We start from the raw sequence: 25,035 nt of genomic DNA on the forward strand, positions 1-25,035 counted from the left end.
GCCATTTCTTCGTCCCTGCCCATACAGGGGGTTCTGTTGTAACACGCTAATTGTGTTCCTGCGCAACATCGTGTGTATAGAAAATCATGTTATAGAAATAATGGGGCATATGGAAAAAGCAGGGTTAGGGCAGACCACTAAAAAAGCACTCAAAAATCACTTAAAAGCCTAACACAAAGGATAGCACTGTTTGCATAATTGTTTGATTCTTATGTAATAATGTAATAAAAGTAAATTTAACGCCTTATCTTGAAAATATATCAAGATGACTTTACAGGGGAGGAGCTTTGGAGGTTGTTCTGTTGTTAATGCAAGAGACGAGGGTCACCATTATCATCATCTTCAGGTGCAGTGGTGGTTGCAGGGTTAGGGTGAAAAAATAGTAAATCCAGAAGTGGATGGCTGTGATTCATCATCTTCTGAATGCTTCTTGGGGATTGGCTTAAAAAAGACAACCAGTTTTTGCTGCGTTGCTCTTTTTCTTCGTTCATGAAGTAGCTGTTCATAGGGTGCCAAATAAGATCTTATTCCACGAACTGCTACACTATTGCATTCTGCATTGTAATCACTGCCCTCTAAGAGCTGCAACTGCTCCTCAATTTCCCTCAGGACAGAAGACAAAACAGAAGTAGAAAGCTCTCAAGGTGCTGCATCCTGGACTTCATCTCCTGCTTCCACTTCCTCCTCAGCTACAAGTTGTTGTAGATCAGCTGTAGAGAGGTCTTCACAGTGGGACTCAAGCAGCTCTTCAATATTCTCATTCTCCACTTCTTCAAAACCTTGCTTCGCAGGATCAACTCAATGTTCTTTGATTCTTGGGTGCTCCTCTGATGGATGAAAGGTTTTAAAATCTTGAAAAAAATCTGGGAGAAGCTTCCACCAAGCTTCATGCAAACAGTCCTTACTGACATCACGCCAGGCCTCCACAATACTGTCAACTGAATTCTTGATTTTAAGCTTTTCCAAAATTGAAGAACAATGTCCTTATCCCACTCAATGGCTACAAACAGCCTCATAAATGTGCGCCTCAAATAATAAGCTTCAAAAGCTGCAAATGCACCCTGGTACATGGGCTGAAGGAGAGAGGTTGGAATCGACGGAACTGCATTATTGCCAACACAAATTCGCATTTTAGAAATTGCATTCCCCTATTTGTCAGTTGCATTATAGCCAACTCGCATTGCCAGAACTTGCATTATAGCAGAATCTGCTGTACCTGCAACTGATCTATTTCCCACTGTATCTTTTCACAATCTTCTACACTATCCACAACTCCGTTGATCTTTATAGCATCTGCAAACTTATTAATTCACTCTCTACATTTTTATCCAAGTCATTTATATATACCCATCACAAACGGCAGAGGTCCCAGTACGGATCCCCGCAGAACACCACTAGTCATGGACCTTCAGCCTGAAAACAACCTTCTACCATTTCTGAAGAAGGGTCCCAATTTGAAACATCAGCCTTCCTGCTCCTCTGTTGCTGCCTGGCCTGCTGTGTTCCTCCAGCTCCACACTGTGTTATCTTCCACCACTACCTTCTGTCTTCTAGGGACAAGCCAATTCTGAATCCATGCAGCAAAGTCACGGTGGATCCCATACATTTAATCTTATGGATGAGCTTACCATGAGGTACCTTATCGAAACCCTTACTAAAATCCAGATTAAACAACATCCACTGTTCTAACAAATGTCCCTAATTAGGCCATGCTTTTCCAAATGTGCTTAAGGCCTATCTCTAAGAATTCTCTCCAATAGCTTCCCAACCACCAATGTGAGACTCACCGGTCTGTCATTTCCTGGGCTATTTCTATTTCCCTTCTTGAACAGAGGAACATTTACTCGACAGTCCTCCAGGTCCTCTCCAGTGGCTAATGAGGATACAAAGATCTTGATTAAGGCCCCAGCAATCTCCCCCTTTTGCCTCTCTCAAAAGTCTGGGGTGGATATCAACGGGTCCTGGGTACTTATACACATTAACACTCCACAATTCTGCATCACAGTTATCATTCTCGTCTATTGTCTGTCTCCAATCTAGTAGAAGGATACAGCAAAAGAAACAATTTCCCCCGTTTAATCTTTAAGCCTCTCTGTCTAAGGCTTCACTCCAACAGTAGAGAACTTAAGTTTTCAGCTCCAGCAGCCAGCAAAAACTACCAACTAACTGAAAGCAAAACTAAAGTCTTCTCAGTCTGTGAAAGCCTGACTCCATCCATTCACCCAGGGAGAACTCAACGCTGCTTACAGACTGCTTGTCTGAAGGAAGCTTTTAGTACCAAAGAAACAACACCCCTTTGCAAGGGAAACAGGACAGTACATATCGCTTAAAGGTACAAAATGTCGTCAGTCTGTAGAAATATTAATAGGTCAACAAAACTTGCTCATGGTCACCAGTTTTCACTCTTTGTTCATTTGTTTACTCTATCAATGGCAAACTTGTCATATACTGATTCCATGCTTACCATATTATTGGGGCACTCTACAACTGAGATCAACTCAAATAAGGAGACAGATGAGCACCTTCAAGCTACTTACAGGTTCAGGTACAAACATAAGAAATCAGTTGTACAGGATGCACTGTGCCTACCTTCATCTTGTCCATGATGGCATTTGTTCCAAGGATGTTGTATTTCTTCCAAGGGTGGCGAGCTGCATGCGTAATAGCCCATGTTGTCTTCCCAGCTGCAGGAAGGCCAACCATCATCAGGATCTAAAGAAAATGCCTCATGAGCAAATCTCCTCAAGGAACTGTGTCATCATTTTCTCTAATTCCCTTCCTCCCAACTACAGTATATATATATATAAGCAGTCCTCTTTAATAAAATTAATCACCTTGCAACAACTTGTGTTTGGCTTGTAGAATCTTGTATTTCTAGTCACATCTTTAATTTAGTAAAACATCTCACAGTGCTTCACAGGGTGATATCATATTTTATTTGACAACAAAGCAGAAATCAGAACAGATGATCAAAAGTTTCACCTAAAGATTGGTTTTAAGAGGTCTCAAAGAAATCTACACAGGTTGGGGTGGGAGTTCCAGAGCATAGGGTCTTGGCAGCTAAAAACAAGGTCACCAACTGTGGAATGATGACTATCCAGGTTGTACTGTAGGTCAGAATTGCATTAAGTTTGAGTGCGCGCTGCTCTGAATTGGCTTCTTTGAGAATCTTATTTTGAAGAAAAAACTAAGCAATGCTGTCCCAAATCTGTCTGTTTAAGTCACAGTCAATCTGGTGCATTACAGACCTCCCAAAGGCAAATCTCCCACGGATTCTGAAAACACAGCTGGCCCTTTACTGCCCTCTGCAGGATTATATATCATGGCTACTCATACATCTCAGTATCCTATTATGATCCTAGACGAGGTCATCATATTATGCTACACTTTATTTGGGGGCCACAAACTTTTTATTTTAAAATATACAAAAGGTCAGATCCAGGGGGAGAAACTAAGGCAATAAAACCAGATGATTCCACAGTGTTGTACAAACATTGCTTTACAAGTTAGAATGGTAATAAAATCTAAAATGTATGTATAATTTATTTCTAGCATCCAGAATTAACATGCAGAAACATATTGTAATCAGAATCCCCTAAGCATATCAAATTTGGACATATTCCATGGATTTCTCAGAAATTCACCCTGACTTCAATTACACAATCCTTTGAAAGGTTGCTGTGGACCAGTTGAGCCGAATGGCCTGTTTGGATTCTATTCTGTTCTCTGAGCTCTAATCTTGATTAGTTGTACGAAGAAAATACTCTCAAGTGTTTTCCAAAACCCCCACTCTCAGCTGCACTGAAATATCAACGCTCCTAAGGCTTTCTCCTAGCTCCATAACACATATGTGTCTCACAACAGAGTCAGCGACCTCCCTAGTTGGTCAGTTCCCAAGGGCTTGATGACATAGTTAACTGCTGTCACCTTATTTCCATGCAGAACTGATAAAAGTCAGCACTTCAGACAGAGAGCTGCCCCAGTCTCTGTCCAACTAAACTGTATCTCCAGAACCACATTTCAATGACGGCTGAGCCGTTTTCAGTGATCATCCACCACCTTCAACATTCACGCTCTTCACCACTGACAAATTACAAACCTCATTAAGACAAATCTTCCTCTGATTTTTGATAACACAGCTGACCCTTTACTGCCCTCTGCATGATTACATACTGTGGCTGCTCACACATTTCAAGATCATTTTGAAGATGTACATGTTCGAGATGCACTGCACCAAGGCATCTGCAACAGCACCATCCGAATCTATAATCTCTACCATCTAGAAGGACAAGTTCAAGAGATGCACAAGAACACTACAACCTGCAAGTGCCCCTCCAAGTCACACATGTTCTTGTTTTGCAGCTAGACTGTCATTCTTTCACCATCTTGGAGTCAAAATCCTGGAAATTCCTTCTAAACAGTACCATAGGTGCCTCTACATGCTAAAGACATTTTGATATTTTTCTTTGTGAGATGTGGGAATTATTAGCTGGGCCAGCATTTGTTGTCAACCTTACTGGCCCTTGAGAACAGGGTGGGGAGCTGCCTTCTTGAGACACTGCAGTCCATGTGGTATAGGAAGATCCACAATGCAGGTACACACTGCTACTACTGACTGTGGGTAGCAGAGGGAGTGAATGTTCGCACTTGGTCTCAAGCTTTACAGAATCTCTATACTGTGGAAACAGGCCATTTGGCCCAACAAGTCCACACCGGCCCTCAAAGCATCCCACCCAGGCCCATCCCCGAATAACCCATTTAATCTACACATCCCTGAACACTATGGGCAATTTAGCATGGCCAATCCTCGACTGCACATCCTTGGGCTGTGGGAGGAAGCTAGAGCGCCCAGAGGAAACCCACGCAGACACAGGGAGAATGTGCAAACTACGCACAGACAGTCGCCCAAGGGTAGAATCGAACCCAAATCCCTGGTGCTGTGAGGCAGCAATGCTCAATGTTAACTGAGTCACCGTGCCGCCCACTGAGTGTTGTTGATGCTGCGCTCATCTAGTTAAGTGAGTAGTACTTCATCAGTCTCTTGACTTGTGCCTCGTAATTTTGGACAGGCTTTGAAAAGGCAAGAGACGAGTTACTAGGATTGCTAGACTCTGACCTGCTCTTGTAGCCACTTTATTTATATAGCTCGTCCAGTTCAGCTACTGGTCAATGGTAACCTTCAGGACATTGACAGTGGGGGATGACAATTAGATTACCATTTTGGAGACAGTCATTGCTTGGCCTTTGTATGGCACAAATGTTACTTGCCACTTCTCAGTTCATGTCTGGATACTGTCCAGGTGTTGCTAATTTGGACATTGATTGCTTCAGTATTTAAAGAGTTCGAAATAATGTGGGGCATTGTGCACTCATCAGCAAATATCTCCACTTTTGATCTCATGGTGGAAGGTAGGTCATTATCGAAGCACCTGAAGACGCCTGGACCAAAGATACTACCTTCAGGAATTCCTGCACAGATGTCTTGCCCTGAGATTACAGACCTCCAACAATCTCAACCATCTTCCGTTGTGCCAGGTATGACTCCAACCAGTGGAGAATTCTTCCCTTGTTTCTCATGGATTCCAATTTTGTTAGGGCTCTTTGCTGCCACACTGTAATAGTTCAAGAAGACAGCTTACCAGCAACTTGCGCAGGACAAGTGAGCTGGGCAATAAATGCTGGCAATAGCCAATGACACTTGAATCCCATCTGTGAATTTAAAAAAATTTCCATCCCTATTCTGGCCCATCTGTCACTGAAACTCCAATCCCTGCCTTTGTCACCTCCTCTAAGATTGCATACATTTTTTAAAAAACTCTCTTTGTTGATCTTTTATCCTCCACCTTTCCTAAAAATCTGTGCAAGGGTATACTTATCTATGTGCTACACTTATCCATGTAATATATCCTCTTCCTCATACACTTCACTCACCCACCCAGCCTGAAATGGCTTTGAACCCCAGTGACTCAGTCAAATTCATCATCCTGTGTTTAAATTAGCTGCCACTCACAACCTGTTCCAGTCTTACAAACCTCACGAGTTAGCAGTTCCTCTTATGCATTTTATCCCTTCTGTCTGAACAATGGCCAACTTCAGCCAATGTAGCCACACTGCTCCCCATCTATTCTGTAATAGGGAGAATTAAATGAGTTTGAAACAGTATGGTTGTGACCCCAGGCTCTCATTTGGAAAAGCCGCAAAGGGTTATTCATTATTCCTCAAATCAGCAATTTTAGCTGATTGCCTTCCTGCCCTTCTTTTACCCTATCCATTGCACTAAGTCCATGCACCCATCAACATCCCAAAAATTTCAAGAAAATGTATTGTACTCACCGGTTTAATAAATCAAACCTCTTTCAAATATAACATTGATAAACAAAGGATTGTTCTGCAGTTTTATTCTAAGCTTGAATTGGAAAAGCCAAGGCTTCCTGAAGTAGGAGTCAGAACCCCAACTGGGGTTATGAGCTGGCTTTGGATTCTGAGGCAGCAAATGGCCGTCACGAGCTCCGACCAAGTTATGAAAGCTGAGCTCCCATTCTAACAGGCCCTTGTTCTCAGGGCTCTCCTACTTCACCTAGCATTGAGGAGAGGCAATGTGAACATCTCTAAGCCTCAACAGGAAAAGGCTGGGAAGCACCAATTGAAGTAACAGGCATAGACTGTAGGAGTGGAATTACAAAGAACAAGGTATTTTGTCACAGCTGTCCCCAACCTTTCATATTGTGTTTTTCACAAAACGACCAGGACAATACAGGATTGTAACGAGCACATCGAATTACTAAATCTCAACAAGCCACCTTTTGGACACTTTGCAAGGTTTTACCATCGCAGAATTATGATCTTTAACAGGTTCAAGAAAAGATCTCTATTCCAAAACCAAGCTTTGGAAAATTCTATATTCAAAAGTATTTTGAATTGACTTATTTCATTAAAGTCAAATAAATTCAGAGGCCGCGGGGAAAATTAATAGTAAACCATATAGAAAATTCATCCTCAAGAAATACAGCAATGTGGTACATGGAAAAGATTTTCCTGAGATGGACAGTCCTGATTTTATAATCACATTAATTGCTTCAACTAAAATTTGCACACCCACCTCACACTCTGACTTGGTCTTGGGTCCTGATGTACCTGGTAAACGCTCATCCACAGGTACATGTTGAATGTATGTGAAGCCATCAGGAAGTCTGTACCATGGTTCCTTCTGTCCAAAGTTGAACTCAATGGCACAGTTCTTTGACAGCACATGTGGAAACAAGGGTCGCCCACCAAGCGCCATTTTCTTGACCCTGAATGCCACACCAAGCCACCTTCCATTCTTTGTAAAGGACATCTCGACATCTTCCCCAGCTTCAAAATTCTACAGGTATGATGGATAAGAAAAAAAAAGATTTAGCAATGAAATATTTGGCCAAGTGGTTCAAACATGAGAGTCAGAACAAATTTTCCACCTATCAATCTCCTGTATCTTTTCCAGCAAGTTGGTACACGTTGATATAATTCCCAGTTTCACTCCTGATTGTTTAACCTATACTCAAGAGATTTCGGCATAACAGAAATCCAGCCAGAAACCCAACTGACAAATTACTCTTAAGCTGTGGCAAGTATAGACTTCTGTTTCATGTGGATAACCAATGGTTACAACAACAGCAACCACAGTCTCTCTGCAGGAGAACAAAACAAAGGCTGCAGTTAAAACATTAATGTAGAATTTGTTGTTTGCACATTGCTTTTTCTTTTCACACATTTTCACACATTTCTTTTCACGGTACTGCTCTACTGGAGATAACAAGTTGAGACTAAGTATGACTGTTAAATCCCATTCTGCCTATCCTATCAGTCTGAAAACTAAATCAAAACCGTGCATCAAATCGAAGCTCCAACAGAACTTTTCCAATCAAGAGCCTGATCAGTTTGAATATCAACATTCTAGAGAATCTTAACATATAAATTTCCAATGCCCAATAAAATGTTTCTAATTTACATTAGGATGTATAAAACACAAAAAAACACATCTGGTCTGGAATGGAAAAGGACAATCATAACTCAAAGTAAATTTGTAATACTTACAATTAGACATCCCAACACATCATTTTCAGAAAATCGCTCTCCATAGTCCTGAAATTTGCAGTTTGTTGACTTCTTTGCAGTCCCTCCATACCCAAACGAGAATTCTTCCTCACCTAAAACAGACAGTTCATTTGTCATCTGACCCATTATTTCAATATACAGTGAAATCTCACTTGGCTGCATGTATATTGTGTGCAACACTCCAATTCAAATATCTTTATCAAGGAATTTATCTAGTCAGTTAAATTAAGACACTATGACTTACTAATTTCAGACTGCAGTTTATTAGGTGCCTCAGAACACATACAAAGTGCTGTGGTACAACAGTCCTTGAGCAAGCACAACTATTACACTAACTTTCTTCTAAGTAATTATATCAGCCACAAAATTATTACAGCATCTGTATCAGTTATCTGCATTAGAAAATAGCAATTGATATAATTTACAGTGTGGGTTCATATGGTTTATTGTAAATATATATATATTCTACTGATCGAACAGGAATAAAAATACTCTAACAATTCATCTACTGTTATATCTCAGTCCCAGTCATAACATTTCTCTTACACAGTAGAAGTATTAAAAGTTATAAGTCTAATTTTTGATAGACAGAAGCCAAAGATGATGACCCACAATCATGAGGAAGTTTCATTCTAAAAGGACAAGATTTTATTGAACTGTGGTAATTTGTGTGGTAGACTGTTAATGCTCTTCAATTAGAAAGGGCAAGAAATTTGAGTCAGAAAACACAATCTAACACAGCAAATGAAATAATTTAGGCAACCATCTGCAAGTAGACTGAAAGGAACGCAATCTTTTAATCAAATTAATAGAATAGATTTGTTTTCATCTTCGGGATATAGTTTTAGAATACGTAAACAATTAAATTTTACTCTGTACCCAGGATTTATAATGAGGTAACCTCAAATGTACAGTATAATCAGTTCAATTATCAACAATGTGTAAACTGTGCAAAATACACACATTTATTTAATTAACACTGTTTTTATTTGCAGGGCACATCCTTCAAATCTACTAAGTCATTACTGTGATACAGCCTCCAGTCCAAACAAGAGTTTTTTGACCTGGCTGACAATACTTCCAATTCAGTACTTTCATGGGAAGATCCTAATCATCAAATTCACATTCAAACCAAGTTCAGGAAGCAAGGTCCCCCCAACTCTTCCTAAAGAAAAATCCATTCTCAGCAAAACCGTCGAACACCCAAATTCCAAAAAGAAAAAACAAAATTCCAAATTCCCCTGAGGTATCACCAGTGTGAATTTCCTGGGAGAATGGAGACACAGAATCTAGAAAGGTCAATTGAACAGAGTCTGAAGAAGTTCAGAGAATAGAAGAATTTAAAAAAGTGGTCCGTCAATAAGACTACTGGGATTGAAGTTAAAAAATACAAAAGCCTAAGAATGCTGAAATAGGCTGAAGCACATCATAGTGTGATGTACACCATAGCCCTTAAACCATAACTGGAGAAAACACCACTCATCTGTAAGATGGGAACTACAATGATTGTAATGAGGTCAGCCAGGCAGACTTCACAGAATATGGGTTTCCTGATTGGGGCTGTTAATCTGAGCTAATAAGGAAGCCCTGACTGACAGATATAAACAAGGGTGTCAGGAGTTCTGCTCACTCTGAGGGAGCTGGATCAGTGTCAAGGACTCTCCATATATAAATAAAGCGCGACTCGGTGACTTGATACCAGCCTCTATGGAGCTTTTTCAGGAACCAGTTCATCTGCGCTAGTATGGAAGATAGTGAGAATCTCTATGCTCTCTCATGGTCGGACATTATGGAGAGCAAAAAAAAACACAACAAAGAATACTACAGATGCTGAAAAACTAGATCAAAATTACTGGATACTCTGATTAGATCAGGGAGCTTCAGAACAGATAACACAAGTCAGTCAGTTTTGTTTTGATCCAATACTCAAAAGACATTGCCCTGCTTGCTGAATATTTGTAAATGATTTCTGTTTCTCTTACAAGACACAAGTATTTTCATTAGGTGACAATCACACAGCAAGGGTAACATTAAACCAGAGACAGACAGAAAATTTAAAGCATTTTTTCTTATCTACTAAAGTGAGTTTCGCCATGTTATTGAACACACTTTAGACATGAGTTAACATTAAATAGATTAGCCCACTCAATGGTAAGCATAGTCCCAGGACACTATGATAGAAAGTCCAACAATATCACTCACTCCAGATGCCTAACGTAGAGTTAACCTAGTGCATTAACTTCCCAACCAAAAGGTCTTATGGTCTTAACTCCTTGTTATGAAGATGCTTTATAGTTAACAATTTTGTACACTTGAGTCTTAAGGATTTTAGAGCTACCTCGGTTTATTTTTTAATCAAAGCACTAATGAAAATTACATAGCTCCAGGTAATTGCAAATCTCTTGTTGATTTGAATTCACTTCAGGGACTGTTCTACAACTTGGTACAGCATTTTTTTTGAATAGGCTTGGAGCTTACATTCGGATTTTTCAGCTGAAGAATGCCTCTTACAGAAAAGCTGCTCAGCTCGAGTCTCCTGTTTCTGAACACCTCTGCTCTGAGATCAGGATGAAACACAATTGTTCTCCTGGAAGGATGACTGAAAGAATTGTTCAATATTGCCTTCCAAGACCCAAGAACATGAGAGCTACAGAATTCAGAACATACTGTGCCTTTTTTATTGCTTGCCTTCAAGAATAACCATCAATGAAGTAAGTTGTGATTCACTGAGCAGCAGAAAGACAAGAGAAAAACAGTGTCTACCTATCAGAGTCAAAACAATCTATAAAACTCCACTGACTTCTATTCCATACAAATCAGGAATGGGTAAAGGAACTCGGGCACATTTCTTGGAATGTTTGTAGCTCCCAGAATTTTTTTTTTAACAGCACAATATTTTCTGTTGAACTACAAAGGAAGCACTAATAGGACCCCATCTCCACTCACTTTCTCAGTTTGGCCAGGTGCCCTCTCGGTCCGTCTGCCCTCTAATCTGCCCACTCTTGTCTGCCTCACCCTGTCTGACTTGCCTCACAGTTGCCAACATGACTTTAATGTGAGCAAGAGTGTTGCTGACATCATCCAGGACGAGCAGTGCTTCCTGCAGAAGCACCACCCATCTCTGGCAAACAGCAACAGAACTTAACATTTATCCAAGACATCAACTGGTGAGGAGGCAGTGACTCAGTACATTCTGTGTAACCTCCCAGGCCATCCTTGTACCCTGCTTCAGCGGCTCCTCTCCCAGCCCTTGGGGTCTTTTACACCCCCACCCGACTCTCCCGCAGAAAAGATTTGCGGGGATGTTACCAAGACTGAGGGTTTGAGTTATAAGGAGATGCTGGATAGGCTAGCAAATTTTCCCTGGAGGGTAGGAGACTTAGGATGACCTTATAGAGGTTTATAAAGTCAAAAGGGGCTTAGATAAGGTGAAGTCAAGATCTTTTCCCCAGGTTAGGGGGAGCTCAAAACTAAAAGGCATAGGTTTAAGGTGAGGGGGGAAAAATTTAGAAGGGACCAGAGGGGCAACTTTTTCACACAGAGGGTAGTGCATACATGGAACGAGTTGACAGAACAAGTGGGAGAGGTAGGTACAGTTACAACATTTAAAAGACATTTGCACAGGTACATGGATAGGCAAGGTTTATAGGGATATGGACCAAATGCAGGCAAATGGGACGAGTTCAGTTTGGGAAACCTGGGTCGGCACTGGCAAGTTGGACTGAAGGGTCTGCTTCTGTGCTGTATGACTCTATGATTGTTCATGACCAAGCAGATCATGTGTCAGTAGGATAACATTTCGGAGACTGTGAGCGTTATATCTGAACATTTAGGCTAGCAACTGAAAAGGTTAAGGGACAATCCAGCTAAAAATAATTAACTTGGGGAAAGCCAACTTTGGCAACATAAGAAATAAAAACAAAGTGCTAGAGAAACTCAGTAGGTCTGGCAGCATCTGTGGAGAGAGAAACGGAGTTAACATTCTGAGTCCAATGAATCATCTTCAGATCAGGAAGGAGTGTCAAGGGACACAAAACACCAAGTTGATTTTGCTACTAAGTTGCTCAAGCATTTTCTATTTTATTTCAAAACTGCAACATTTTGCTCCCGTTCAATAGGGAAAGATTGAATCTGGACAAAGTACATTGAAATTAAAGGTTGGCAAGCAAAACTGAACAACAGATAAAGAGGCAGATAACAGGTAAAACTGAACAATGAGCTGCCTTTAAAGAAGAGATAGTTTAGTCACAGCCAAGGTATATTCCTATGACGGGAAAGGTGCAGCAAATAAATCCTGAGCTCCTAGAATTAAATGAATGGATCTGGATGAGATAAAATAATTCAGTAAATGTAATCAAAATATTGCACAGATGGGTAGGTCAGTGCCTCTTAGCAAAAAGCAAAAACAAACACTTAAGTTGAAATGATGTACATCCTTAAATGCCTTACCTTTAATAATATAGTCTTTAAAAGTAAATACAACTTAAACATAAATAGATACAATAATTATAAACTAAATGTTAAAATTAAATTCATCTCATGAAGTTTCAATTGAACAGGCTCCATCCAGTGGTAATAATTAGTCAGTGCAGGTCTGGACATAGGAGAATTTTATAGCTAAGAACATTAGACAATAGACAATAGGTGCTGCAGTAGGCCATCCGGCCCTTCAAGCCAGCACCACCATTCATTATGATCATGGCTGATCATCCACAATCAGTATCCTGTACCTGCCTTATCCCCATAACCCTTGATTCCACTATCTTTAAGAGCTCTATCCATCTCTTTCTTGAAAGTATCCAGAGACTTGGCCTCCACTGCCTTCTGGGGCAGAGCATTCCATATATCCACCACTCTCTGGGTGAAGAAGTCTTTCCTCAACTCCGTTTCAAAATGGCCTAGCCCTTATTTTTAAACTGTGTCCTCTGGTTCCGGACTCACCCATCAGCGGAAACATGTTTCCTGCCTCCAGAGTGTCCAATCCCTTAATAATCTTATACGTCTCAATCAGATCCCCTCTCATACAAGGCCAGTCGCTCCAATCTTTCAACATATGATAGTCCCGCTATTCCGGGAATTGACCTCATGAACCTACGCTGTACTCCCTCAATAGCAAGAATGTCCTTCCTCAAATTTGGAGACCAAAACTGCACACAATACTCCAGGTGTGGTCTCACCAGGGCCCTGTACAGCTGCAGAAGGACCTCTTTGCTCCTATACTCAATTCCTCAAGTGTGAAAAGGCACTGAGGGCAGATGCAGAACTGAACGAAGGCCAGGTGAACTGAGCTTGGAGTGGAAAGGTGGAGAAAGATCATAAAATCAGACAGATCACACAGGAAATCTGTAGGAAACATTTAAAATCTAAAAGTCTAATAATGTAGTAACAACATGTTCGTTTATGATATTAAAATGAAATGCTGTTAAGTGAATCAACATTAAATGGGGGCTTAATGTATTGAGGTAAGTGAGAATGGAAACTGCAGAAGCAATGGCCATAATCTTCCAGTCATCACTCAACCCAAGGGTTGTATCAGAAGACTGGAGGACTGCAAATGTCACACCATTGCTCAACAAAATGGGTGCAAAGATAAGCCTGGCAACTATGGCCCAGTTAGTTTGATGCTGATGATAGGGAAGCTTGTAGAAATGATAACACTGTCAAAATTGATACTTACTTAGGTAAATGTGGGTGCAGTAGGGGTTAGTAAATACTTTTAGAACTAGGTTTATAGTGCAATTCCCAAGGACCCTCAGTCTTGCTTAGTGGACTATTTCAAGATTCAAGGGTGAAATGGAACTCTTAGCAGATTGGTGAAACAGGTAGATGTGTGGCAGATGAAATTCGCTGCAGAGAAATGTGAAGTGATTCAATTCAGTAGGAACAATGTAGAGATAATACTAAATTAAAGGGGCAATTCTAAACACAGTATAGGAGCAGTAAATCATTGAAGATGATAGGACAAGTTCAGGGAGCACTTTTTAAAGCATATAACGTCCTTGATTTTAATAATAGGCACGTAGAGTACAACAGTCAGAATCATACAGCATGGAAACAAAACTTTCAGGCCAACTAATCCACACCGATCATGTTCCCAAACTAAACTCATTCCATTTGCCTGTGTTTGGCCTAACGCCCTCCAAATCTTTCCTACTCATGTACTTGTCCAAATGTCTTTTGAATGTTTTAACTGTACCTGCATCCACCACTTCCTCTGGCAGTTCACTCCACACACGAACCACTCTCTGTGTAAACCAGTCACCCCCACGTCCTTTTTAAAATTTCACCCTCTCACCTTAAAAATATGCCCTAGTCTTGAGCCCCCTCCCAAATATAGCGAAAAGATCCTTGCTATTCTTATTAAGGAAGAAGCGATAACCTCATGCAGAACATTGGTTCGACTTCAACTGGAATGCTGGTCCTCTGCACCACATTTAAGGAACAATGTGAAAGAATCAGACAGCGCAGAAAGAATTCTCTCAGAACTTCAGTCGGACAGGTGAGAGAAATTGGAAGGTTCTTTCTTTGAGAGCAGATTGGGGAGATTTGATAGATTTATTCAAAACTACGAAGGATCTGGAGATGGTACGGGTAAAAATTGTTCCATTTGGTGGAAGCCTTGACAACAAGAGGGCAAAGATCTACAGGTAATAGGCAAAGAAACAACGGAGATGTGAAGCCATAGTCATTGCTATACATAACAGAAACAGACCCTTCAGTCCAACTTGTCCATGCCAACCAGATATCCTAAACTAATCTAGTCCTATTTGCCAGCATTTGGCCCATATCCCTCAATACCCTTCCTATTTACGTACGCATCCAGATGCCTTTTAAATATTGTACCCACCTCCATCACTTCCTCTGGCAGCTCATTCCTTGTACGCACCACCCTCTGCATTAAAAGGTTGTCCCTGAGATCACTTTTAAATCTTTCCTCTCTCACCTTAAAGCTATGTCTTCTCATTTTGAACTCCCTTACCCTGGGAAAAAGACCTTGGCTAATAACTCAATCCATGCTCCTCAGGGTATTATAAACTTCTATAAGGTCACCTCTCAGCTACCAACACTCCAGGGAAAAAGCCCCAGCCTTTTCAGTATCTTCCTGTAGCTCATACCCGCCAATCGCAGAAACATTCTTGTAAATCTGTTCTTAGCCCTTTCAAATTTCTACTTCACACAGCAAGTGGTTAGGATCTTGAATGTACTATCAGAAATATGTGGTGGAAGTATGCTCAATTGAGGCACTCAAGAGGGAATTACATGAGTATCTGGAAAGAAAGAAGTTGTTCCTTTGGAGACATAATGGACTGAGTGACCTCCGACAGTGCCTCAGCCATTCCGTGAAACTTTAATTAAGTGGGTGGTCCCCTACAAAGTGAGGCTGTCATGAGTTAGAAATGGAGGTGCCTAGGAGCCTCAAATAATGTCCCTACTTCTGAGCCAGGAGTCTGGGTGCAAATCCCACATGCTCCAGAGGGGTGTAAGAACATCTCTGAACATAGTGATTTTGAAAACATCCCCACAATTTAGAAGCTGAATTTTGGATTCTTGTGGCACAGTGGTAGAGCCAGAAGACCCAGTTTCTAGTCCCATTTGCTCTTGATATGGGTCGTGACATGTCTGAACAGACTGATGAAAACATCTACTTAAAAGCTGAGTTTTGGGCCCTTATGGTGCAGAGATAGAGTTAACTGTTGGACAGTTAGGTCTGGGTTCAAATCCCACCTGACCCAGAGATATATCATAACATGGTGCTGTACTCTTCTATGTCCTACGTAACTCCAGATCAGTGGGGTGTTGGTTTCTAATATGGGAAAGGTGAAAACTTTTATTTGCAAATCACCAAAAGTCTTTTGCTGCTTGACTTGACATATGGAAGGTGCCAACTAACATTTCCATTACAAGTCCTGGTACAGAACAGTGAACGTGATCTAAATTCTTCAGTGAAACAAATAATAATGATGCTTGAAATGTATTACTGGCAAGATCCATCTACAGAAAAGGTATGAGCAGGAAAATATAACGTGTTCAATAAGATATCGATTTACTGTATCAGTATTAGATAAATACATCTGATAAATCAATCAAGCTCTTTTTCATCCAGTCAAATGTAAGTCAATATTCCTATTGCTTTTCATAGCACATATGGTGCTGCCAGTTCACATAAATCAGTTTCTATAAGCACCTTAGCAAAATACTACAAATGAACAAACTAATTTTTAAGTGACATTCTGGGAATTATTGTGGCGGACTTTCTAGCATTTATAAATTTTTAAATCAATTGCCATGACTGTGAACAGAAAACATTACAGGTAGTTCTCCAATAATGCAATAGTTGCATTCTTGTGTGATCTTGCTCTATAGAAAATCGTGCTATTGAAAGTCACTATAGAAAATTGCACTATAGGGAAATCGCGATGGTAAATCGCTATACCTGTACAGCATAAAGTTTGCATTATCCAAACAGTGTCCACTATTAATCCAATTCGTTACAGCCAATTCACATTAACAAAACATACGTTTATAACAGAACTACCTGTATCAGTAATGAACAGAAGAAATGTGCAACCCTGAAGGCAGTAGGCACATGGTATTCCCACATATTCACTTCGAACCGAAAGCCAAGGGTGAGTGGGTCAACCATACACAAATATCATTCTGCTTAACTGCTTCACAAGCATGAGCTCTGAAGCAAGACGGGTTAAACAAGACTAACAGAGTTATCAACAAGTCACAAAATACAGAACAATTTGGCAATCCTGCCTTTCAGTTCTTAAATAAATCAGTTCATCAACACAGTCTCCATAATGGTCCCGTCAAAAAGGTGAGTTACCTAGTCATCATAGTGCAATCACCAACTTCAGAAGGCAATCATTGCAGCCACAAGAATTCACAGCACACTTTCAAGAAATTGCATTTAACGTTTAGATAACTATGACCCAAGTGAATGGAAAGCTGGAAAGGAAGGAGCAGTGCATGAGGGGAGAACTCACCTAAATGCTTGGGGCACAATCTCACACGGCTACAAATACCTAATGTATGGGCAGATTCATGTCCTGTGTATAAACCTGGGCAGCAGGTTCAGCCTGATTAGTCAAGAACTCAAATATGAATTCTTTCAGCAGCTGCCAACAGCGATGCTACTCAAGAATTAAGTAAAAATGCCCACTGTATTAGAAAGTTTTACACAGCTGAGGCCTCAAACGGTGAGCAGGTTGAAGTACAGAACAGTACTTCTTCGACTGGCATATTGCATTTTATTTAAGAAAGAGACTTAAGTCCTTGGAACACAATCTCACAACAAAGAAGTTCCATCTCTGTCGCTCAATGTCTTCTCATTAGGTTCCAAAAATCACTTTTCTTCAGCTTTACAAAATGAAAACTGTGCCAAACTAGCAACACACCAATCTCGTTCGGAAGTTTAAGCAACTAAAATAAACATGGATTCCATCTTTGCTTCACAGGGTTTGTTAAAAGCTTTTGAATAAAAAAGAATTGAGAAAAGCTTCAAGAAAAACATTCAAGAGATTATAAAGGATTTTATTACCCCATTGCAATAAGTGATCTTCTCCAAAAGTTACTTCTGCCTCCTCAAAGAAAGTCTTTCTTTCAAAAAATTAACATGATTCCAACCAACTCCAACTCAAAGAAGTTAGGCCAAGTTCCTGACACTTTGTTTTTAAAAAAAATGACAGATACCTGCATATTTTAATATCGTTGAGCATGGGTAACCATTTGCAAGCTGAAAATTTGTTGCCTCAAATATAAGTACAAAAAAATTCTTTGTAGAAAGTTTTTTTGAACAACCCATGAATGCAAATAATGGTCCAAACTGTAAACTACTATACATTTACAGTTCAAATCAGTTTCAGTTCCTTTCTGTAAGATTCAATGAAAATGTATAACTCACCAATACAAAACTCTTGACAAATGACATTATCTAAACATACCATCCATGAATGTTGAAAAGTACACATTGCAATGGTAGCTTGGATCCAAATCCAACAATAATAGTGTAGAGCTGAAGGAACACAGCAGGTCAGACAGCATCAGAGAAGCAGGAAAGTTGACGTTTCGGGTTGGGATCCTTCATCGTTATTCCTGAAGAAGGGTCCCGACTCAAAATGTCAATTTTCCTGCTCCTCTGTTGCTGCCTGACCTCCTATGTTCCTCCAGCTCCACACTATATTGACTCTGACTCCAGCATCTGCAGTTCCTGTTATCTCCAAATTCAACATAATACTTTAGCGTAAACATAGCTCAAAAAAGTGGAGACATTTTCTTACCTAGTTGAGTACTGCATGAGTCAAGTGACCAACCAACACGGACCACGTGAGGATCAGGCTCAGTTGGTGGAAGATGCTTAACTGAAATCTCTTCATTAATCTACAAAAGAAAAACATTTTTTATTTTGTTTTGAAAACAAAGCTACCATTAACATCTTAAAGTGCATTAAATACCGAGTCCTATTTCAAGTCCAAGTAAGAAAAATGCAGCTGTGAAGAATTGGACTCTTAGAAGGGCCTAAATTCAGCACTGACAAGTGCTAAGTCATTTGCCTCTATAACTGAAGATCAGGTACACAAATGTGGTGGTTAAAGGATGCTAAGTACTTTTACATATCTGTTTTAGCAATAAATTTCCCAGCAAAAAGATTGATTTTTCAGTCAATGATCACTGCATGAATATATACAGAGTTCTGAAGGGAGTATGGGTCCACAGTTTTGTACAGCCATTGGCAGCTATCACAGCCAGGAATGTATAATTAATGCACGAGAACAAACAAGGTGGTTCAAACTGCAGGGACATCATAGTCGACCACGCTCATTTCAGCAGTACAGGCACCTTCAGCCAGAGTCACTAATAGTTAAATGGAAATGAGTACCCTAATCAAAATTTCAAACATTAGTGTTACTTAGGTCAAATGTGAATATCTCAGCCAAAATCAGCTCAGCGGAGGATAGTGACTAAACCTGGGTCTTTGCAGTCTGAGCAGCTCGACTACTCATCAGCCCATGTCACAGATAGGAGGAAATCATGGATTATATTTTCACAACTCACAGTCATTGACATTATCTGGCACTATCTCCTTATGCACCGTAAGTATCATTCTGAGAGAAAGACCCAAATGGTTCATAAAATTAGTTCAATTATAGTTAAACCATAAAATATTAGATCACCCAACAACAATCCACACTCAAGAGAATGCAAACAAAGTTTATTCAAATTGACTGTATAATTTTCATCACTAAGTCATGGTAGAATGAATTCTGATTAATGTGAAATAACCCCTCAGAGGACAACTGAAACAATACTTCCTCACAGTTATTACAATGCAAGAGGCCATTCAGCCCATTGTGCCTGGACTGGCTCTCCCAGCACTTATACTCAGTGCTCTTGCCTTTGCCTTTTTCTATGCATTGTTTCCATCTAAATAATCACTCGATTCTCTCTTCCAATCCTCAATTGAACCTCCCTTCCCCATACTTCTAGCTACTTTGAAGCAAATATTTAAAATGATGGATAGGGTACTGATCAAACGGGCTACCTTTCCCTGAATGACACTGAGTTTCATCAGTGTTGTTAGGACTGTACTCATATAAAGGACAGCAGAATACTCCAGTGTACTCTCTTACACCTGGTAGGTAGTGGAAAGCCTTCAGGATTTGGGGGTTATGGATGTGGTTTGTATATCATATAAGCACCACATACTGGCTCAGTGTCTGACCTGTACCTGTAGCTATAGAATTTATGTGGGCATTTCTGTTAGGTATCTCGTCAATTGTAGCCCTTGGGGAACAGGTATTAAGCAATATCAATGCCACTGAATGTCATAGGGAAAACAAGAAACTCTAATTGGAGAAAGTAGTTGCCTCGCACAAATATCACTTGCCAAGTATCAGCTCAAGCCTGAATTCTGTTAATAGCTTGGTGCATGCAGCACTGTCTGCTTCATTATCTGACAAGCTGCAAATGGAAATCATTAAACGTCCCCCATCTCTGACCCTGTGGACACAGAGTCATTGGTGTAGCTACTGAAAAGGTGTCGCAGAGTGGGCTACACTATTATGACATTTCAACTTTGCACACTTAATCCATTAAATCTCCCAAACGATGTGACAATATGCACAACAGAGAATAAGACGCTTACTTTCTTGCGGCCATCTCTTTCAACTATCAGGAAAGAGTACTAAGTGTAACAGAGTGGGCTTTGGTCAATGCCCTGATAAACCAGTATAGACATGTCCTGGAGCAAAGATGACTGGACTTCACAACAATCTTTGCTCTGTCATTAGTATGACCTCCAATTTCTTCAACTTCTGTATGGCTCCTCAAAGTCCCACTTTGCCGAATGCGATCACTCTGAGGAACACCTCTACTCAGTCCAGCAGAACCCTGGCCTTCCTGGCTCTTGCCATGTTTATTCACAATCCTGCTCTGTTACTTAAATTTCTGTCTTATATCTGCTGTATTGTTCTAATGAAGCTCAATGCAAGCTGGAGGAACACCACCTAATTTTGCATTTCAACAACTTCAGACCATGAGCTCTATCCTCCAACTTTCAGTTTACTTTCCATATTTATGTTTTCAGCACAGCTGACCTATATTCTGCTACTAACATCTATTCGAGTTTTCTCTTCTCACCATTACCATTTCCTTTAGTTTTGTGACACCACGGTCTCCAATCTCACCCCATAACCTTATCGTGACTCGTGACTTTCCCTCCAGTTCCATTTGTTCCTCCTCACTTTTTCGTACAATATAAAGCCCTTTCACCACTCAATTCAAAACAAACTTGGTTTCTCCTTCCTCAGATGCTTCCAGACCTGCTGAGTTTCTACAGACTTAGTTTTTATTTAAACATCAAGATTGGTGAGATCAGTGAATCTCAATAGCACCAATGATGAATCTAATTTTGAGTTCTCCAAATTCCAATGCATTAATGATTGACAACCAGGCATTCAACTACCTAGACCTCAATCTCTGGAATATCCTTCCTAAATCTGTGCCCACAACTCCTCCTTTTAAGATGCTCCTGAAATAGGTAACTCTTTGACTGAGTGTTTTGTGCCCTGTCCTAATATCTCTATGGCCCATCATATTTTTTATCTGATAAAGTTTCAGTGAAAAACACAATAGGACATTTTAAATATATTTCCCAAATATAACTGACTTGTACATTTGAAGTTCAAGTCAGTCAAGTTAACAGACAGAAGTTAGCATCAGAAACAGAGAGGTTGCAATAAAGCATTTGCAAGTAGACTGGATTATTGAAATAATCTGGCGATAGGAGAGGATACTTAAGACTGAAAAGTAATGCTTATTTTGCCAAATGGAGATGCAGCTCAGTGCAAAGTAAATGGAATAAAATTTAATAGAAAGACTCAAAAGGATGTTAAGAGTTGTCGCATTGTCACTGTCAATATCTGAACATTGTAAAGTGAAAACACCAATAAAAACAGAGATGATAAAACAATGATATTAAAGGTATGCTGAATATTGTACAATGTTAGGGTCAGCGATACATGATTAAGCAGGATCAGTGTTTGAAGCTTAGACATTTTTTTCCAAAAGTGGGAGTACTGAATTTTTTTCTGTTAAATATCAAAAACAGTTTAAAAAGTATTATTCCAGAACATTACTTTAAAAAGATGAGTTAGATTGATTTAAAATCAAATGCATCAGGTGCAATCTTTGGACAAAGAGCAACATTCTATAGGCAATACCCACACTTTCAAAGAGTTGAAGTGTTGTTGGATAATAGGCCAAGTGAGTTAAGACATAAGAGGAGCAACTTACAGTTGGCAAAACTCGTTTCATACTTGACTTTTCCGCTGCACTTCCTTTTACAACCCTCAAAAAAAATTACTAGACCCAATAAAGTAAAATATCTGAACATCAAAGTTCTCTGTAAATCTCCAGGCTGTTCTTCAAATGCAACAAACAGAAGATCATACAAACTCAGAATACACTCAAAGCCTAGGCTTGGTGACATAATTCAATTTTAGCAAGGAACCAACAATCATTGTGTGAATCTGTCACTTCAAAAGATCCAATGTTTACCAAGTGGCAAAGACTGAGAGAAAATTCAAGTGCAAAGTGGTTTTGCCTTGCACCTACACTAGAGAAATTTGTTTTTTAAAATATGTGTTCACAAAATGTAGGTGTTGCTCACTATCTCTAGTTGCCCTTGAGAAGGTGGCCTACCCCTTGAATCATTGAAGTGCACGTGGTTGAGGTACACCCGCAGTGCTGTTAGGAAATTTTGGACTTTGACCCAGCAGAAGTGAAGAAATGTTAACAAATGGTATAAATTAAACACCAATACAAGGGCAAGAGGAGGATACAGTCTCATGCTGATTTGCCTTAGAGTCTGCTCAGGGTGTCACACTTATTTTACACTCCAAAAGTTGAGCAGTGGTGCTCATTTTTACAGCGAACAATCTATGTCATAATCTATGATGACTGTATTGCAAGGGATAATCAGTCAGTCTTAGCTCCCATTAGGAATTGTTTCCTAATCATAAACACTAGGTTTTAAACCAAAAGAGGCATCACAAATACTGAAAAGGAGGAAATGCAGTTTTGTCATTAGAATCATCTGTATGAAATCTAATAAACAAGTTGAGCAATCTAGAGAACAAGGCTGTCTGGGAAGCAGGCTTTCTCAAAAGAAAAAGAAGAAGAAATTGTTTCTTTTTGCTCAGATTTTGGGAATGTTTCTTAAGAAACTGAAAGACAGCATTAAGAAATTTCCTTCCATTCGGTCGATTAAAATAACTATGCCAGTTACCATAGTTCTTGCAATAGAACTTTTGTAATTTCTTTTTTCTCAAACTTGCACAGACATCTTCTTCCATGTAAAGCTACAAAAGGACAAGTGAAGTCACCTTAAGAATGCATTAATGAGATCCTATCCTTGCAAGTAGCATTCATTTCTCCATCACAATGTATTACCCAGTTAAATGCAATGCTCAATAACTGTCAATGCTGTTTTTCTTTTGAATCTTGGTGCAGAACCTTTAATTTTACTTTTGCTGTTTTACTGTCCAGACACTTGCAAAAATCAAGCTATCGTTATCGCAGTTCTTCCTTCTTAAATTGAAAACAGAATCTGCACAAACTCCTATACTGCCTTAAACGGAACTTCAACCTATGAGACATGACCACTTCTAGCCCTGAACTGTTGTCCATCTCCACGCTCTAGGTCACCCCACTGAAACCCTGACCCATATTCACTACTGAAAGTGGCATGTCCCTCTGCCAGAATCTGCTTCCTCCGCTGAACTACCTGCTATAAAATTCTCTTACATTAAAGCTGCTTTCTAAATTCTAGTTGCTGCTGTTTAAGTTTGTTCAGCCAGCATACGAAAAACATTAAATCATGTGGGAGTTTTGAATTTCTAGAAATAACATGGTAACTCAATTGGCAGAGTTAAGGCTTGAGGATGATGGATGCCACATCCATGGACAGTGGTGGCACTGCATGTGGGAATTACAACATGCACCACTACGAAATATCGAAATTCAAGACATGATTCCAGCCTGACAACCTCAAAATCCCAATCCCCATGGCACTGCAGGAGGCAGTAAGCGAAGGGCAGGTATGTTACCACTGGTGCAGGGAGAACAAATGGATGCCATGGTAGGCCACTATCAAGTAAATCAAGCAAGTGGCTCATCAGCAGTTCTGATAAGGGCCTTGGTGCAGCTCAGCTGCTGAGCCAGAGTTCCATGGCCTTAATAGATATGTAAGGGGAGAAAAAGAAAATGGGCAATTCCACGCCCTCAAAAGAAAAGTTAAGTACCTTAACTTCAAAACAAACTTTCCCCTTGTTGACCCCATATGTTGCTCGTGCTCCTGACCACAGATATGCAAATCCTTCAATAGTCAAGGGGTAGCCACTCAAGCGGTCTCTAGCCACTTTAAAGTGCAGATCACAGTTATCTAGGATGGAAAACATGGAAAAATGTAAGACAGGGAAAAAGGAACATATCAAGTCAAACCAGTTCAGATTACCCTGAAAATAGTTTATTACAAAGACACTGCTTGATACTTACAGGTATCAATAGTCACACATGATTCATCAAAGTCTTCCTCATCATCTTCTGCAGGTGGCTGGGGAGATTTTGCTCTATGAAAAAGTAAAATACTGCTATTTAACTCCTTGGATGGGCAGCAGCCCACAGGCAGAACTATTAATGTACTTTCATACCAACTCTCAAACGATTTTTACTGTACATTAAGCTAGATTTTTAAGTCAATAACTCAGTAAGCACCATTGATATTTGGTGCACAGCATCGAATTAACCAGGCATCAAGCACAGTACACCTCACTCAAAACCTCTCTTACATTCCTGAAAATCACACCTTTAAGCGAAACATAAGAATCCAATAGAAATCAATGTTAAAGCCAGATTTAAGTTCCTTCAGGATTTCAGAAAAACACTGTACAAATTGAAATACTGTATCATATATGTGCCACACTGTGTAGTCCTAGCTAATGCTGGTTGCAAAATAAAATTGATCAAGAACTATAAAAGCAATACAGTACATAATTTTTAAAAATACTCACCACGAAGAGTTGTTAGATCAATCAGGGTTTCTAGTAACTCCACTAGTGGCAGAAGTTAGTTGGTGCAGCAATCAGCAGGCCAGCTTCTGCCACCAGATGGAGCCTGGAATTTCAGTGTGGGTCCAGGAATGTACACAGCTGGGAGACAAACCCCAAAGACAAAGCTAAGAACAGAAGATGTGAGATAAGAGAAGCAAGGAGAGAACAGACCAGCAAACAAGAACAGAAAGCGATACCATGGGCAAACGGGGTCAGCGTCAGAGGCAAGGCCTGGAGGAGAGTTAGAACTATGGCGCAAAGCCAGGGTGGAGGCAAGGCTATGCAGTGAGGAAGGGACAGAGGGCTGGACACAGAGGGACAGAGC

General features: G+C 40.1%; 1 protein-coding gene across 1 annotated transcript in view; it reads right to left on the reverse strand.

The window, feature by feature from the left end:
- Nucleotides 1-25,035, reverse strand: part of LOC125447681 (heterogeneous nuclear ribonucleoprotein U-like protein 1) — an 89,098-nt gene that overhangs the window by 16,898 nt on the left and 47,165 nt on the right. The window contains exons 4-9 of the mRNA XM_059640996.1: nucleotides 24,157-24,230; nucleotides 23,904-24,043; nucleotides 18,381-18,480; nucleotides 8,074-8,186; nucleotides 7,100-7,363; nucleotides 2,590-2,712 (exon numbers count right to left, since the gene is read on the reverse strand). Of these exons, the coding sequence (XP_059496979.1) occupies nucleotides 2,590-2,712; nucleotides 7,100-7,363; nucleotides 8,074-8,186; nucleotides 18,381-18,480; nucleotides 23,904-24,043; nucleotides 24,157-24,230 (814 nt within the window). The remainder of the gene's footprint in view (nucleotides 1-2,589; nucleotides 2,713-7,099; nucleotides 7,364-8,073; nucleotides 8,187-18,380; nucleotides 18,481-23,903; nucleotides 24,044-24,156; nucleotides 24,231-25,035) is intronic.

This window comes from Stegostoma tigrinum, chromosome 39 (assembly GCF_030684315.1).
Source record: "Stegostoma tigrinum isolate sSteTig4 chromosome 39, sSteTig4.hap1, whole genome shotgun sequence".
NCBI lineage: Eukaryota > Metazoa > Chordata > Chondrichthyes > Orectolobiformes > Stegostomatidae > Stegostoma > Stegostoma tigrinum.